At 35.6% G+C, this 14284-nt stretch overlaps 2 protein-coding genes across 2 annotated transcripts; both read right to left on the bottom strand.

Moving 5' to 3' along the window:
• Positions 1 to 1309: 1309 nt before the first annotated feature.
• LOC118489024 lies at positions 1310 to 3863 on the bottom strand. The gene is made up of 7 exons (XM_035986532.1): positions 3734 to 3863; positions 3076 to 3140; positions 2687 to 2980; positions 2324 to 2593; positions 2170 to 2229; positions 1904 to 2047; positions 1310 to 1812 (listed from the first exon to the last, which is right to left on the bottom strand). The coding sequence occupies exons 2-7, from the start codon at positions 3136 to 3138 to the stop codon at positions 1498 to 1500; spliced, it is 1146 nt and encodes a 381-aa protein (XP_035842425.1). The 5' UTR covers positions 3139 to 3140; positions 3734 to 3863; the 3' UTR covers positions 1310 to 1497.
• A 4593-nt stretch (positions 3864 to 8456) lies between these two features.
• On the bottom strand, positions 8457 to 10619 carry LOC110924353. Its single transcript, XM_022168370.1, has 2 exons — positions 9755 to 10619; positions 8457 to 8539 (listed from the first exon to the last, which is right to left on the bottom strand). The coding sequence occupies exons 1-2, from the start codon at positions 10617 to 10619 to the stop codon at positions 8457 to 8459; spliced, it is 948 nt and encodes a 315-aa protein (XP_022024062.1).
• Positions 10620 to 14284: the final 3665 nt, after the last annotated feature.

Here is a 14284-nt window from a genome sequence, read left to right as displayed (position 1 = left end):
TATGGGACGAAGCACCAATGATACACAGACATGGTTTTGAAGCTTTGGATAGAACTTTAAAAGACATATTGAAATGTGATGGTTCTCATAATTCCGAAAGGCCATTTGGAGGTAAAACAATCGTATTTGGTGGAGATTTCCGACAAACTCTTCCTGTCATTCAAAGTGGTACTAGACAAGACATTGTTAATGCTTCGTTGACTTCTTCGTACATATGGGACCATTGCAAAGTACTCACTTTAACCAAGAACATGAGATTGACTGTAGGAAGTGGAATGCATGATGTCGAGCAAACACAAATCTTTGCTCAGTGGTTGTTGGATTTGGGTGAAGGGAAACTAGGTGGATGTAATGATGGTGATGCAATTATAGACATACCAGATGAGCTTTTAATCATTGATTCCGCTGATCCTATTTCAAGTCTTATAGATTTTGTTTATCTCTCTCTTCTTGAAAATTACCAAAATTCCGGCTTTTACCAAGAAAGAGCCATTCTTGCACCGACGAATGAAGTTGTTGACGAAATTAATTCTCAGTTGTTGTTGATGTTCCCAGGATATTGCAAGGAATACGTAAGTTCGGATAGTATTTGTGAGACAAAAAAATCTACAGGATGGTTTTGATCAAAGTTTATACTCTCCCGACGTACTAAATGGGCTTAAGATCTCAAGTGTTCCAAATCACAAATTAGTACTAAAGGTCGGTGTTCCCATCATGCTCCTGCGAAATACTGATAAAAAAACTGGGTTGTGCAACGGAACTCGCTTAAGGAAATTTCACTTGGAAATCGCGTTATTGAAGCAGAGGTGATATCTGGAAGCAACATTGGTGCTCGAACTTTTATTCCTAGAATTGGTATAATACCGTCAGATAAGAAGGTTCCTTTTAGATTCCAAAGAAGACAGTTTCATGTTGCTTTATGCTTCGCTATGACAATCAATAAAAGTCAAGGGCAGTCGTTATCCAGAGTTGGTTTATTTTTGAAACATCCAATATTTTCTCATGGTCAACTATACATGGCTTTGTCGAGAGTCAAGAGCAGAGACAGACTCAAACTATCAATTCTTGATAATGATGGTAACCTTACTAATAAGACATCTAATGTTGTATACAAAGAAGTTTTTTCTTACTTGTAATTTGTATTGGTATTTCTAAATGTATATTGTTGTGTTATCAAAAGCATAGTTTTTATAGATTATTGTTTCATAGCATTACACATAAATGATATACATTAGTGTTTCATATCATAACACATAAACGATTACAAGCTAAACATATGTATAATAATTAGACAAAAAATGAAGTCGTACCAAAATTCGTCATCTATTATATACAACATCATCATAAGACTAAAGTTTAATACATCACATGATTTTAGTTCATCTGTTCTACCCTAGATGTACATAAGTAGCAACCAAAACGTGTCTAACTAACCCACAAGTTTTTCAATACCGTCTAGCACTCAAAAGCCCAACCACAAAGACTACCACATACTGTTTATAATAATAACAACCACAACGACCATTTCCGACATTCATGCACAGGACTTTTTGTTTTTAACCTTGTGTGCAACTTTGACAATATCAAGAGCTTACTAGACTTGTGGAACTCAAAGAACAGTTCAACACCGAAGCTGATCTTGCAAGCCTTCAAATAAGCAGACCATCCAACCAAGCCATAGCGGAACCCTTTGCCATGTTTTTCAGATCTGGTCATGAATTTCTTTACTTTACCTCTCAAGTTTTGAACCCTGACTTCTTTAAGATTACCAGGAGACAGATCCAACACAGATGACACGTCTGTTGGTAGTCGCTGAAAAACACAACATATTCCAGCCATCGGTAAATATAGGCTCTCCATAAAATGTTGAACTACTAAACAATAAAAATCTATAAAATCTTACAATTTTGTGTTCAGCAACTCTTATGAAGTTCAAGACAGGTGAAGCAATGGATGGTTCTGCATTAACTTTTTGAACTTTAGCACGCCTATCATAGCATTGTTTTTCAGCAGCCACAATAGTTCTACTACGAAGAGTGCGCTTCGTCTGAACATAATTAAATTAATTTGAACATATTATAGATATATATTCAACAGAGATTAACACAAATAAGTAATAACTTGAAAAGACTTTTATTACTATAAAATATAAAACGTAAAATGACGTACAGGATTTTCATTCTTGGTTATCAAAACCTGACCAACATCTACCTTAGACTTGCCTTTATCCTTCACAAAAAAAAGTCATAAGTATTAATATGTAAAAGTTTAATAATAAGAGTAATAAATAAATTCGTAAAAATAAAACAGATGATGTACTTACCATGTCAACTTTTTTGAAAAAAAGTTCAGTGCCGGTGTCCGGATGAAAAACAGAAATTTCAAAGGTTTTTGAATCAATCCTTGTAAAAACCAAGTGAGGTTCATTCTTCAAAGGGACCTCTTCAACCACTTTAAGCCATCCATCTGTGAAACAACAACAATCCGACCATCCTTCCATTTTGACATTCCAAAATCTTTGTCCAACATATACCCTTGCCATTTCATCCTTGTAGTATTTACCGTAAAATTCGTTCCAATTTTCAGGCATAAGCTATAAAATAAATTCAAAAAATCATTAGTACAGAATTACAAAAGATGAAACAGTTGTTAAAAACGAGTGCTGAACTAATATAAAGTCACTTACAAACATTCCAGGTACAATATTTAATTGTGCTGTAAAATAAGAGTTCTCACAGACATATTCTTTGAAACATGAAACATCGAATGTGGATGGCCCAATGGCTTTTATCAATACGCCATCTTTTAATTTCAAAACATTATCCCTAACCAACATAATCCAGCCATCAGTAAATATAGGCTCTCCATTTCTCTTCCTGACCCGTACAAACCTTAAAGTGTCACCATCCCGTATTTGTACTGTTTTACCATAGGGGACTTTATCTCCCCACAAATTAGTTGCAAAATCAGATGGTATGGTCTAATAAAGCAATAGAAAACATAAAGCAATAGCAAACATGTGAGATGATAATGTCAAATACTAATATCACATTAGCACGAAAGGAAAAAACATACCAAAAATATAGGTTCTTCTCCAATAAACGTTAAGAAGGAAGGAGCCATCTTGGTTGGATCCATTTCTGCACAGAATGTTATAGAGTTATACTTTCATAAAGATACTGAAAATTCCATTCGAATAATGATCTGAATATTGCACAAAAACAAATAAACAAAAACAGGGCACTAATGAAGTGCAAACAATCCAAATTTCAGATTTAGGGTTTCAAGTGATCAAAACCGACAACCAGTAAGAAAACATTTAATAATCTGCTATATCATCGGAAGTTAAGGCGTTTGATTGTTGTCATGGATTTAGGGTTTCATCAAAAAGAAAAGTTAAACTAAACATTACTTACATCGGAAAACAACTGAACAAATCAACATAAAACACAAACAGTTGAAGTAACCTGTTACTCTAACATTCCAATAAATGTTTTATAAAAACGAAAAAGTACCAAATCGGAAAAAGGTCACAATAAAAAAGATCAAACATCAAATTTTTACAATAGGTGAACAAATCAACAAAAAAAACACAAAAACGTGAAGTAAACTATTATGTTCGGATCATTATTAGTTGGTTTGCTGACACTAAGATTCAGATGAAACTCTAACAAAGAGATAAAGTACGGAATCGGAAATAAAATCAAGAAATAGGGATCGGTTGGTGATATACCTAACGAAGTTTGCAATCCAGATGATATTGGAGATGATTTCGGAGGCGATAGTATACAGGATCTACCGAGAGAAATTGTGAAGACACGGTGAAGAAGGGGAACTTTTGAGATGATTGCTTTATTGTTTTTTGTGATGAGTATCCCCGTATAATTTCAATTATATTTATTAAAATACCATTATTAAATTATTTTGTAATATTTAATTTAAATAACTTCAATTTCCACTGTTTGACAGTTAGAACTCATAATCCGTTAGTACAAGTTGGATTATCCGAATCAAAAGGTCCGATCCATATTCACTCGGATCCGTGTCTGTGTCTATCTGAAATTAAATAGTTATTTTGTAGAGAATTAATAGTATTGCAATTTCTATTACTTATTGCCATATTGAAGTAAATTCCCTAAGTAATTCAATTTATGTTTTTTTTATTGGTAAGGTTTGCCAAACATGGGTCTTAGCATGAAAAAGATATCAGGTTATAAATCATACAAAAAAAATACTTTTATAGACATAGATTTTTTTAACACAACCCATAAGCCGTGAAGCTCACAGGTATATAAACTGTTGGGTGTGCTTTGAGGTTGAAACATTAAGCGTGGGAGGGTATAAAGAGGAGACATTAAGCGTCACGTAACGTAGCAGTCACGTTAGCAAGGGGGCGTTGTAGGAAAAACACGTGGTAGAAGGGACGTTAAAGTGGTGTTTTTTTTAAATCAAGAACCAATAAATTTTTAGTATGAAGAGGTTATCCAATTATAAGAAAAAAATATATATATAATTCTTTTATAAATATAACTTTTTATAAAACAACCCATAACCCGTGAAGCTCACGGGTATATAACTTATTAAGTGTATATATACACACCTGTGTATTTCTGAGCAATAAGTTCACTATGTGTGTACGTACCTACAAATCTATATATATTATATAAGGTAATGTATATAACACTTATTATACCCCCAAGACAAGCGTTATATACCATCCTATATTTTTAGCATATAGATATATACACCCAATTGATCTGGTTTCCATGCTTATAACTTTAGTCTTTTGAAATATATTCGATACAATTACATTTAAATACGTGGCATATGTAGCTATTGAACATTATATATATACATGCATACATAGTTTTCCAGTTACCTGAGAGAAACAAATAAAACTGAATATATCTCTAGTTATGTATATTCGACCTGTCGACCAACAATTGTTATTTTCATTTATGCTCATAAGTATATATATATATATATATATATATACATACTCGTACGCCTGTGAGTCGCATTTTTGTTAGACCTTACTTGCATGTGAGGACCATATATATACACCTAGAAGATGTGTACGTACTTAATTGTGATAACAAATAAATTAGATATATCTTATTTTCATATATATATATATATATATATATATATATGATTTACAATGAATAAATACTATTTTCATATATGCATACATGTATGTATACTTATATAACTATGAAAACTTCAGGGCGGTTAGTGCAACAGGTATGTCTAGTTAAATGATACTAGTCGGGATAACAACGTCTTATCGGATAGAGAGAGCTCGGCCACACATGAGACAACATTACCATTTTAGCGAATACTTATTATCTGCTAATTGGTAGGGTCATCTTTGGTGAACACGTGAATACTTTCAGATGTCTTTGACACATAACATTATCGTACAAAACTGAGGTGAATTCATAACCCCCACTTTTTACGATTTTACATTTTTATACATGTTTCTGGGGTAGGTTTTACATCAATCGCCTCGTATCCTCGTTCTAGTCAAAAGCCCTAAAACATCGGTTTGTAATTCGGAAAATAACTTCACTCCATTAAGCTATTTTAACGGCGGACTATTTTACAAAAAAAAAAATTGACCAGTTCGGATTATTATCGGCTAATAACTAACTTGGGATGATTATCAGCCAAATTGAGAAAGTTGAGATTATTTATTTCCAATTTGCCTATAAAATATTACATATTAAAACTTTTATTTGAATATTTAAATGCCGAGTAATACTTAAAGAAGTTGTCTAGACACTCAAAATTATAGCTTAAAATTTAGTCCTATTTTTTAAATGTATAATTTATTTGTAGTATGTTTTTTTTTAATTTGTAATATTTTCTATAATGATATACATATATTTCTTCATGATTCAAATATCCAAAAATTGTATTTATATCAAAGTATTTATTATATCAGTAATATACATAGTATAATTTAATTATAATTTATTTGGCACAACCCTATAAATTACAATTATTTTTTAAATATTTACAGTCTTATCATCATTATTTTAATTTTTTAGTGTTATTAATTTTCAATCGTATATAATAAGATAGATTATAGTAACTCAAGAGAGAATTGAAAACTTGGAAAACTATTTTGGACAGTTGAAAATGTAAATTTTATTTGTTTCATAACTTTTTGTAATAAGTCATTTCACTAATAAGGATTACATACAAGTTTATGATTTACATTTTTTTCGATATTTAAACCGTATAACATACGGATTTGTAAGCTAGTTTAATATATATTATAACTAGTGCTTAAGATTCCGCGCGTTGCGCATTAGGCATTTTTGTTTTTTTCCGTAGTGGAAAGTAGCAACTTGTTTTCGAAAGGGTGTTGCATGTGGTGCACGTTTATATATTAGATTTGTTAACATATTAAGTTTTTTACACTAAACGGAAGTCTAGGCATTTAGATTTGTTTTTTTTTTTTACATATTAGATTTGTTTACATACTACACTAAACGGTAAACGACCTGCATACTAGACTTGTTTACATACTAAGGCTTTTTATGCAAAATTGAAAATGGTTTCATGTGCTTTGTTCGACCCCCCATGCCTTCATCTGTGACTTGGTGCTTCAGTTGGTTGTGTCATCACCTCATGCTTTCTTTGGCGTCATAGCTTCAGGAGGACCTGTAGTTAATAATGGTTTAGAGATGATGTTTGATGATAGTATAAGCATGTCCTTATAAGTCAATTTGTAGTATTATATTATATGTTGTTATGTGGAGATAAAACTGATTCAATACCACAATGACTATAGTTTACCAAGTCTACCGGCATTGCATTATATATGTTTGTACCTAAAAATGAATTGCGAAAATGCTAGCTATGAAAATGGTTCATGGGTAAATCTGCTGAACTATAGTTTACCACGTCTACCGGCATTGCATTATATGTGTTTGTACTTAAAAATGAATTGCGGAAGTGCTAGCTATGAAAATGGTTCATGGGTAAACCTGCTGAAATTTGTGTACCTTCAAGCATGTTCAGCGAACGTTTTACAGAGGTTGTGTTTTGTCTTTTTGGTGGCAGTGTTACTGGTTTTGGGGTTGTTATAGGTGGTGTGCTGGTAGAGGTGTAGCTTGTTGTTTGTGTCTGAAGGTAGTTTGCGCTGTTCACAGTGCAGCGTATTGAATAGTTTTTTAGATCTTGTTCTGCCCGAATATGGAACTATGCTTCCCTGTTTTCCATCGACTAGAGCAGTTGGGTTTGGTTCTCTTTGGTTAGTGTCTCTTCACATGTTTATTGTAGAAGTTGATTGGCTGCCTGATCAAAGATGGTGCCGTTGATTGTTCCTATGTTGTCTAAGATTTTGACCAGTATCCGGTACCTACATTTCGTTTCGTGTTAGTATCTTGTGATTTCCCTATAGAAGTGAGTTTAATAGAAACCCACATGTAAATTGCCTTGTCATAGGTCCCATCATCTACACAGAACCATTCGGAACCTGTTTGTATTATTGTTTGACGGCATTTAGGGCATGCATTGTAGTGCCAACTCTTGTCTGACATGATTTCTGTTATTTCCCCTTTATTGTGAAACGCTTGCCCTGCATTTTATAAATACGGTATTTATATCTAAACTTGTATATAGATATGGTCTTTGTGAAGTGCTTACAATTATCACGGCATTGCCTTGAAGTAGGTGTGAAATTGGAACCTCTAGGTCTGTTGTCGTAGTGATTTCGCAGTTTTGCATATCTGATTTTTCATACCTATTTAGCATGGAGATAGGGTGTTATGTGTTGTTCATAATCATTAATTTCATTCAAGAATTGTTACAACTATTCTTACATTTCTTTTAAAGTCTCAGTTTCTACTGTTTGTGGTGTTCCTGTGATTCCACGGCCATAATATGTCTTTGCTTTTAATCCTGTCATCGCTAGTATTATAGGTGTTGATGCAGCCTCTATTTCAGCCCTGTTGAACCGACTTTTGACTGTGGCTATTCCTTCCCAGAGTGCAACCGTAATGTCTTGATTGCTGTTAAACGCATCCTCCTATAAGTGTTTTGGTGACAACATTTAAAAATTGTTAGATAAGTTGTTTGTAGCTTACCTGCAGTCTTTGAATGCTAAAACAACATAGGGTCTATTGTCGTTAGTTTTTTTGTCCTCAATTCGCCATACCAGCAGCCCGATGTAATCTGTTATCAGGTTGTTTGTATGAATGGTTACATAAATGTTGGTACTTGTTTACTAATATGTTGTTAACAGATTGTTTAATGCGTACCTACAACCCCTTCTGTTTTCGCTTGGAATTCTGCTCTTCTGCGTGTGGCTAGCTTGAAGTACTGTTTTGGTTTGTTTTCATTGTCTGGAATTGAGATGAGGACAGTGGCGTTTCCAAGGTTCATTATAGCAAGGTGGGTTAATGTGTTTGTAAAGTTGTTTGGTTCCGTGCATCCATAACCTTTTATTCGATAGCATGTTTGTAGGCGTAGTTTTCAGTCAAGAGTTTTGCAGCTTTTCTTTCACAAAAGCCTAGATCCCCATTCCCTGCCAATTTTTGTAGGGAAACAAAATTATTTTTAGAATCTACATGTATAATTCTGCTGCGGGTCTAAACACATAATTAAATAATATGAAAATATCGATTATAAATCAGAGAAGTATTTTGCCAAGTACGCAAGACACAGTTGTTTTCATTATTTCTTGCAAGTGTATACACATAATTAAAAAATATACTGATTAACGTTCTATTGAGATATGACCTAACAACGATTTAAATCCATGAATTAGTAGACATCGTTTATATATCAGATCATTATTTCACTAAGTCAACATCCTACACCTCCCTTTTTTGTTTTCTGCAACGAAGACAAAATTATATATCAGATCAAGGATGGTATGTTCTGTTAATGTGGGTTATGTTATACCTTAATAACTATATAAAAAATGGCGATTATAGAGTTATATTAAGGCATTTTTCCAGAATTTGGGAAAGCATGTATACCTCTTCATCAACGAAGACAAAATGCAATTCGTTTTCGCGATACTTAGGCACCCACTTCCGAATGACATGCACTTCTAGTGCTAGTGCTGGGCCGTTGGGTCGCAATCCCGATATTCTGTTGCTGTCCATTTTTAGAAACCTATTTAAGGGGAAAACACGTATTTAATACTTTTTAAGTTATATTAATTTTCAAAGCGACAATAATTATCATAGTTGTAAAATGGTGTATGTACGTTTGATGTGTACAACATTTTTTATTATTAACAGTTAGAAACTTAGAATATATCTTGTTGTGAATTAATGTCATTTAGCAAGTCTGTGTAAACAGTATTTAATGTTGTGTTGTTTTGTTCGCATGCCTTATTTGATGTGAGTATTTTCAGTGAATTTGGTGAGGTAGCTCGTGATAAGGCGACGTATAGTTGGCCATGACTAAAAACAGGCTCCGGTAAGTAGAGCCCAACTTTTTTTAGTGACTGACCTTGACTCTTGTTTATAATTATTGCATAACAGTATTTAACTGGGAATTGACGACGTGTAAACACAAATGGTATATCTTTAGTGTCGTGCACAAAATTGATTCTCGGTATGTATACTTTATGACCAACTGACGTTCCAGTTATAATGCGGGCCTCAATCACTCGTGGAAGCAGTTGTGTTACCAAGAGTCGAGTACCATTACATAAGCCGTTTTTTATCCATGTTACGCATTAACATAATAGGGCTATTTTTAAGGCGTAAACAATGACTGGGTATACCATTGAAATTAAGCACATTTAAGTATTCAGGTGCGTACATAGCATCTATCTCGCTCCCAATCTTTGAATGTGGAACCATTGAATCAGTGCTAAAATATGAGGTGCATTCCCCAGGTGGCATTGCATCAACTAAGTCATTTATCTCGTAAACTGTGTCGTTCTTTGGGCATATAATAGCACGCTCTGATATTGCAGCTGGTGATGGGTTTGCTAGTAGTTGAGCATCATAGATGAAAGAAATCAGATTTTGAAGGCCATCATTCGGCTCCTTCAGTATGAACTCGGGTGGTATTTCTATCTTTCTGATGTCAGATTCTGCAAAATCCACGAAGAGACCTTCCTTCCCGTCCCCTATTCTTTGGAGCCATTCTGAAAAATTTTGCAACTGTGCTCCTATGGTTGAGGTTGTTGAAAGAGATTCTATACGCATGTTTTCAGTGAGCCTATACACAGTAAGATGTTTCCATAAGTATGAATTGGATATGCAAGCCGCAATAACCTCAGCTTTTGTTCTTTTAGGTTTTACTGGTAATGTTTGCCTGAAGTCGCCTCCTAGTAAAACTGATTTTTCGCCAAAATATTGTGAAGTGATTGATGTTAAATCCTTAAGTATCTTATCCATGGATTCAAAATATTTGCGATCACTCATTGGAGCCTCGTCCCATATTATTAGAGTGGTTTGCAAAAGAAAATTACATAGGTTTGACTTCTTCTTTATGTAATAGATGGACTCTTCAGTTAGTTCTAATGGGATTTTAAATCTGGAGTGTGCAGTCATACCAGATGGAAGCAACAGTGATGCGATACCTGATGTTGCGACAGCAAGTACAACTTCACCTCTTGATCTAAGACGTGCAATGATCATTTTCCATATGTCTTTCCTGTTCCACCATGACCGTAAACAAACAGTAAACTTTGAGTTCCATTTTCAATTGAAGACATGACTGCATTGTATACAGCTAGCTGCTCTGGTCGAGGCCCTCATAGAGACTCATGTGTTCAACGTGTAAGGCGTCTCTGTCATAGCTTTTCTCTTCTAAAAGAAGGTTGTTCCCAAGCGCTGAAACCACAGAAGCATCTGGCATCGGTAGACCGTACTCAACTAACGAACGTGAAGTTGAGTTCGTATTAAGAAGAGTTTCCAATTCCCGTAGTACATACTGTTGTAGATCCTGATCGTCTATAACCGTTGAATGAGTGGTAACTGCAAGGCCTATACTACGGTTTATGTCATCAAACATGCATCTCCAATTTGCCTCCCACAACTTCCTATGATTTGGAACATCACAATGAAGGAGATTGCAAGCAAAGAGAGATCTAAGTTCAGCAGCTGTAGCCCACTCGGCAGCCTCTTCAATAGTTGTGGCCCATTCTTTGTCATCTCCGATCAAACCAAGCCTTTCACACGCTTCTCTAAATGTTGGCATTACAGTCCCTGGTACTGTACATACATCTGCGAAAAAACAACATTCTCTTTGAAAATTGAGCAAAAGCCTTAAATAAAAGAGTTCTCCGCATGTTGGATGCACATATGTAAGCCTACCGATTGTTGGCTCCCTTTTACTTCTTCTTCGTATCCATTTTTTTGATTACATATCCCAACGGTACTTCGATAGGTAATCAATGTATCGAAGGTTAACACCTGACAGACCGGAGTTACCCCCGTTGGATATCTCATTTGCATCATTCACCAACCATTATGTTAAGGTTGTTTTACCAATATTTGAGTTGCTAGTAATATCCAAAAGTCGTTATGACTGTCTAAAGTAAGGTTATGCTTTCCTTCCAAGTGAACAGCTAAAACTTGAACTGGTGGATTCCTATGATGTATCGGAAAACTGAATATCCTCCACATTTCCTCATGTGGAATGTGAATCGGCCATCTGTATAATTTTTTATCTCGTCTATGTCCTCCGAGATGCCAGTTGGCTCTCTACCTTGTTTATCACGTGTTAACGCAAACTGAATACGATCAGCACCTTTGGAGATGTATTTGAGTAAGTATTTGATCAACATAGTCCAACTGCAGTATTCTACGTTTATATGTGCTTCAAAGTGCATTAACAAATTTGCATTGTATGGAATAATGTACCCGTTGTCTAAAGGAACGCCATTTTTTAGAAACGGTTCACATGTTGACGATCTCTTATAATGTACATAACCCGCATTATCAAAGCGTGCCACATCCTCATATGGCTTAGGAAAATTCTTTTTGCAGACTCCATCTTTCATACAGGGAGAACCAATGCGTGCTAAACCGCATGGACCGTGCAACATACAATCCGTCACAATCCTGTGGAGCAGGATCAGGAAGTTCAGCCGATATATAGTGATCCACCTGTTCAGCATTGCGTATACTATATGTGACAACTCGTATTTCCGAACTTATACATGTGCCTAATTTAACGTATGTGAACTTGGTGTAATTATTTGATATGTTAATTTAATAAATGTTATGTCGTTATGTGCAATGTATAATATATGTATGTATGCAAACGAGCCCAAACGCACAAGACTCACCCGATCGCACAAGCCCGTTTGGGCTACACTCTTGTATTCGGATCAAATGGGCAGCCTAACTACCAAAACACTTTACACACACAAACCCTAGCTCTCTCCCTTCTCTAGAACTCGACGGCAACACACCTTCCCTATCGAAGATCTTTTCTGATTCGGATCAATCCTTGTTCACTCTCTTAATCGGTTAGTGTTTCATGATACGTGTTTGTTAATGATTCCATGTTTTGACTAAACGATTAGGGTTGCATGTATAATGAACAATGATGTACTATATGATGATGTTCTTGTGAATCGGGTGTGTGTGATGATGATAATCGGCCATCATAGCTTGTTTTCGAAGTGTTTACATCATGAACTAGAACAGAATGCTTGTTAATCGGCTGCATGTATATGAAACCGGATTGTTATATGGTCGAGTTTGAAGTATCATGACATGATTGAAACCCTTAGATGAATATGTTTAGGTATTTTGAATTATTGTTCATGATTATGATTAATTAGGGTTCATGAGAATTAAGGTGATAAAACCCTCATTTGATCGATTATTGGTTAAGTTGAAACTGGTTAGTTGTTGATTGTTAACCACGAAAATAGGAAACTGATTGATTGCTTTGACCGAGTTAATGTATGATTGGTAACTGTTGCTTTTTCTATAAATGATATGCATAATTTTTGGATGTTTAAACAAATCGCACAAGACCTCTTGGTCGCACAAGAAGTCCATACGCACAAGAAGTCCATTCGCACAAGATGATCCAATCGCACAAGATGCCCCCAGTCGCACAAGGCTTATTGGATCGCACAAGTTGTAACGATTGGGCTGGGTATACAATTTGGGCTGGGCTAGTCCGATCGCACAACCCAAACGGATCGCACAAGTCGACCGGATCGTACAAGCTATCCGGATCGCACAAGATATATTTATTTATTGGGCCGTGTGTATGTTGGATCGGGTTGTTAATTGGGCCGGATTTTTAACTGACTCGCACAACATGATGTGGATCGCACAAGGCTATGCTGAACGTACAACATGTTGGGCCGCCTGTTTATTGGGCTTTACCTTTGGATCGTACAAGCATCAGATGTTATGTAATTGTCTGCTAATATGTTAACGTGCATTATGTGTTAGCCATGATCTATACGTGCTCGTAACATGTTAACTTGTGTGAAACTTATGTGTATTACTCAAAAACAAAACCTGACTTGTATGGTAACCATGTTAGGACATGGTTGACCACTAGCAGCTAGACTTGACCTTTCTGTGTATCTGCCGAGCAAACCAAGGTGAGTTCACACTCTTACCAAGGCATGGGGTTCCCAGGGTCGGGAATGGGTTTGGAAGATTTCTTATACTTAAGGCATTATCGGGATTACGTTCTTTAGGCCTCGGGAGAGGAAGGTTATTGATAAATACTGCTAGACTAGTGATACAAATACTTCTCTTCGCACACACGCCGGGAATGGCTGCGATAATAGAACCAATCTTCGCACACATGCCTGGAATGGCTGCGAACCATACACTAAACTTCGCACACATGTCGGGTGGGCTGCGATACAAATATACCTAGTCTAGAATACTTGGGAAACTCCCACTAATCTTCGCACACATGCCTAGAGGGCTGCGATACAAATGCATACGATACATGGTTTACTAAACGAACATACGATTTACAATACGATTACTATAATTGAACAAACCACTGTGAACTCGCTCAACTTTGTTGTTGACTCTCTGTTACATGCCTTGCAGGACCTTAGGTACACATGGAGCTTGCACGGGAGGCGCAGTCGTTGTGGGGCATGGATCGTGGATGCCATGTTAAACATTATGACAATTTAAACTGTTTATTTCTATTGGGTTTTACATTTATGCTTCCGCTATACACTTAATTATGTTTGGTTTTTGGAACACCTTTCGTATTGATGAATTACTTTAATTATATGCTATGTTCAATATGATTGGTGGCTTGATCCTGGTCATGTCACGCCTCCAAGCGGTGGTACTCCGCG

This window comes from Helianthus annuus, chromosome 17 (assembly GCF_002127325.2).
Source record: "Helianthus annuus cultivar XRQ/B chromosome 17, HanXRQr2.0-SUNRISE, whole genome shotgun sequence".
NCBI lineage: Eukaryota > Viridiplantae > Streptophyta > Magnoliopsida > Asterales > Asteraceae > Helianthus > Helianthus annuus.
The sequence above is the reverse complement of the archived record's forward strand: the minus strand, read 5'-3'. Positions and strand labels throughout refer to the sequence as shown.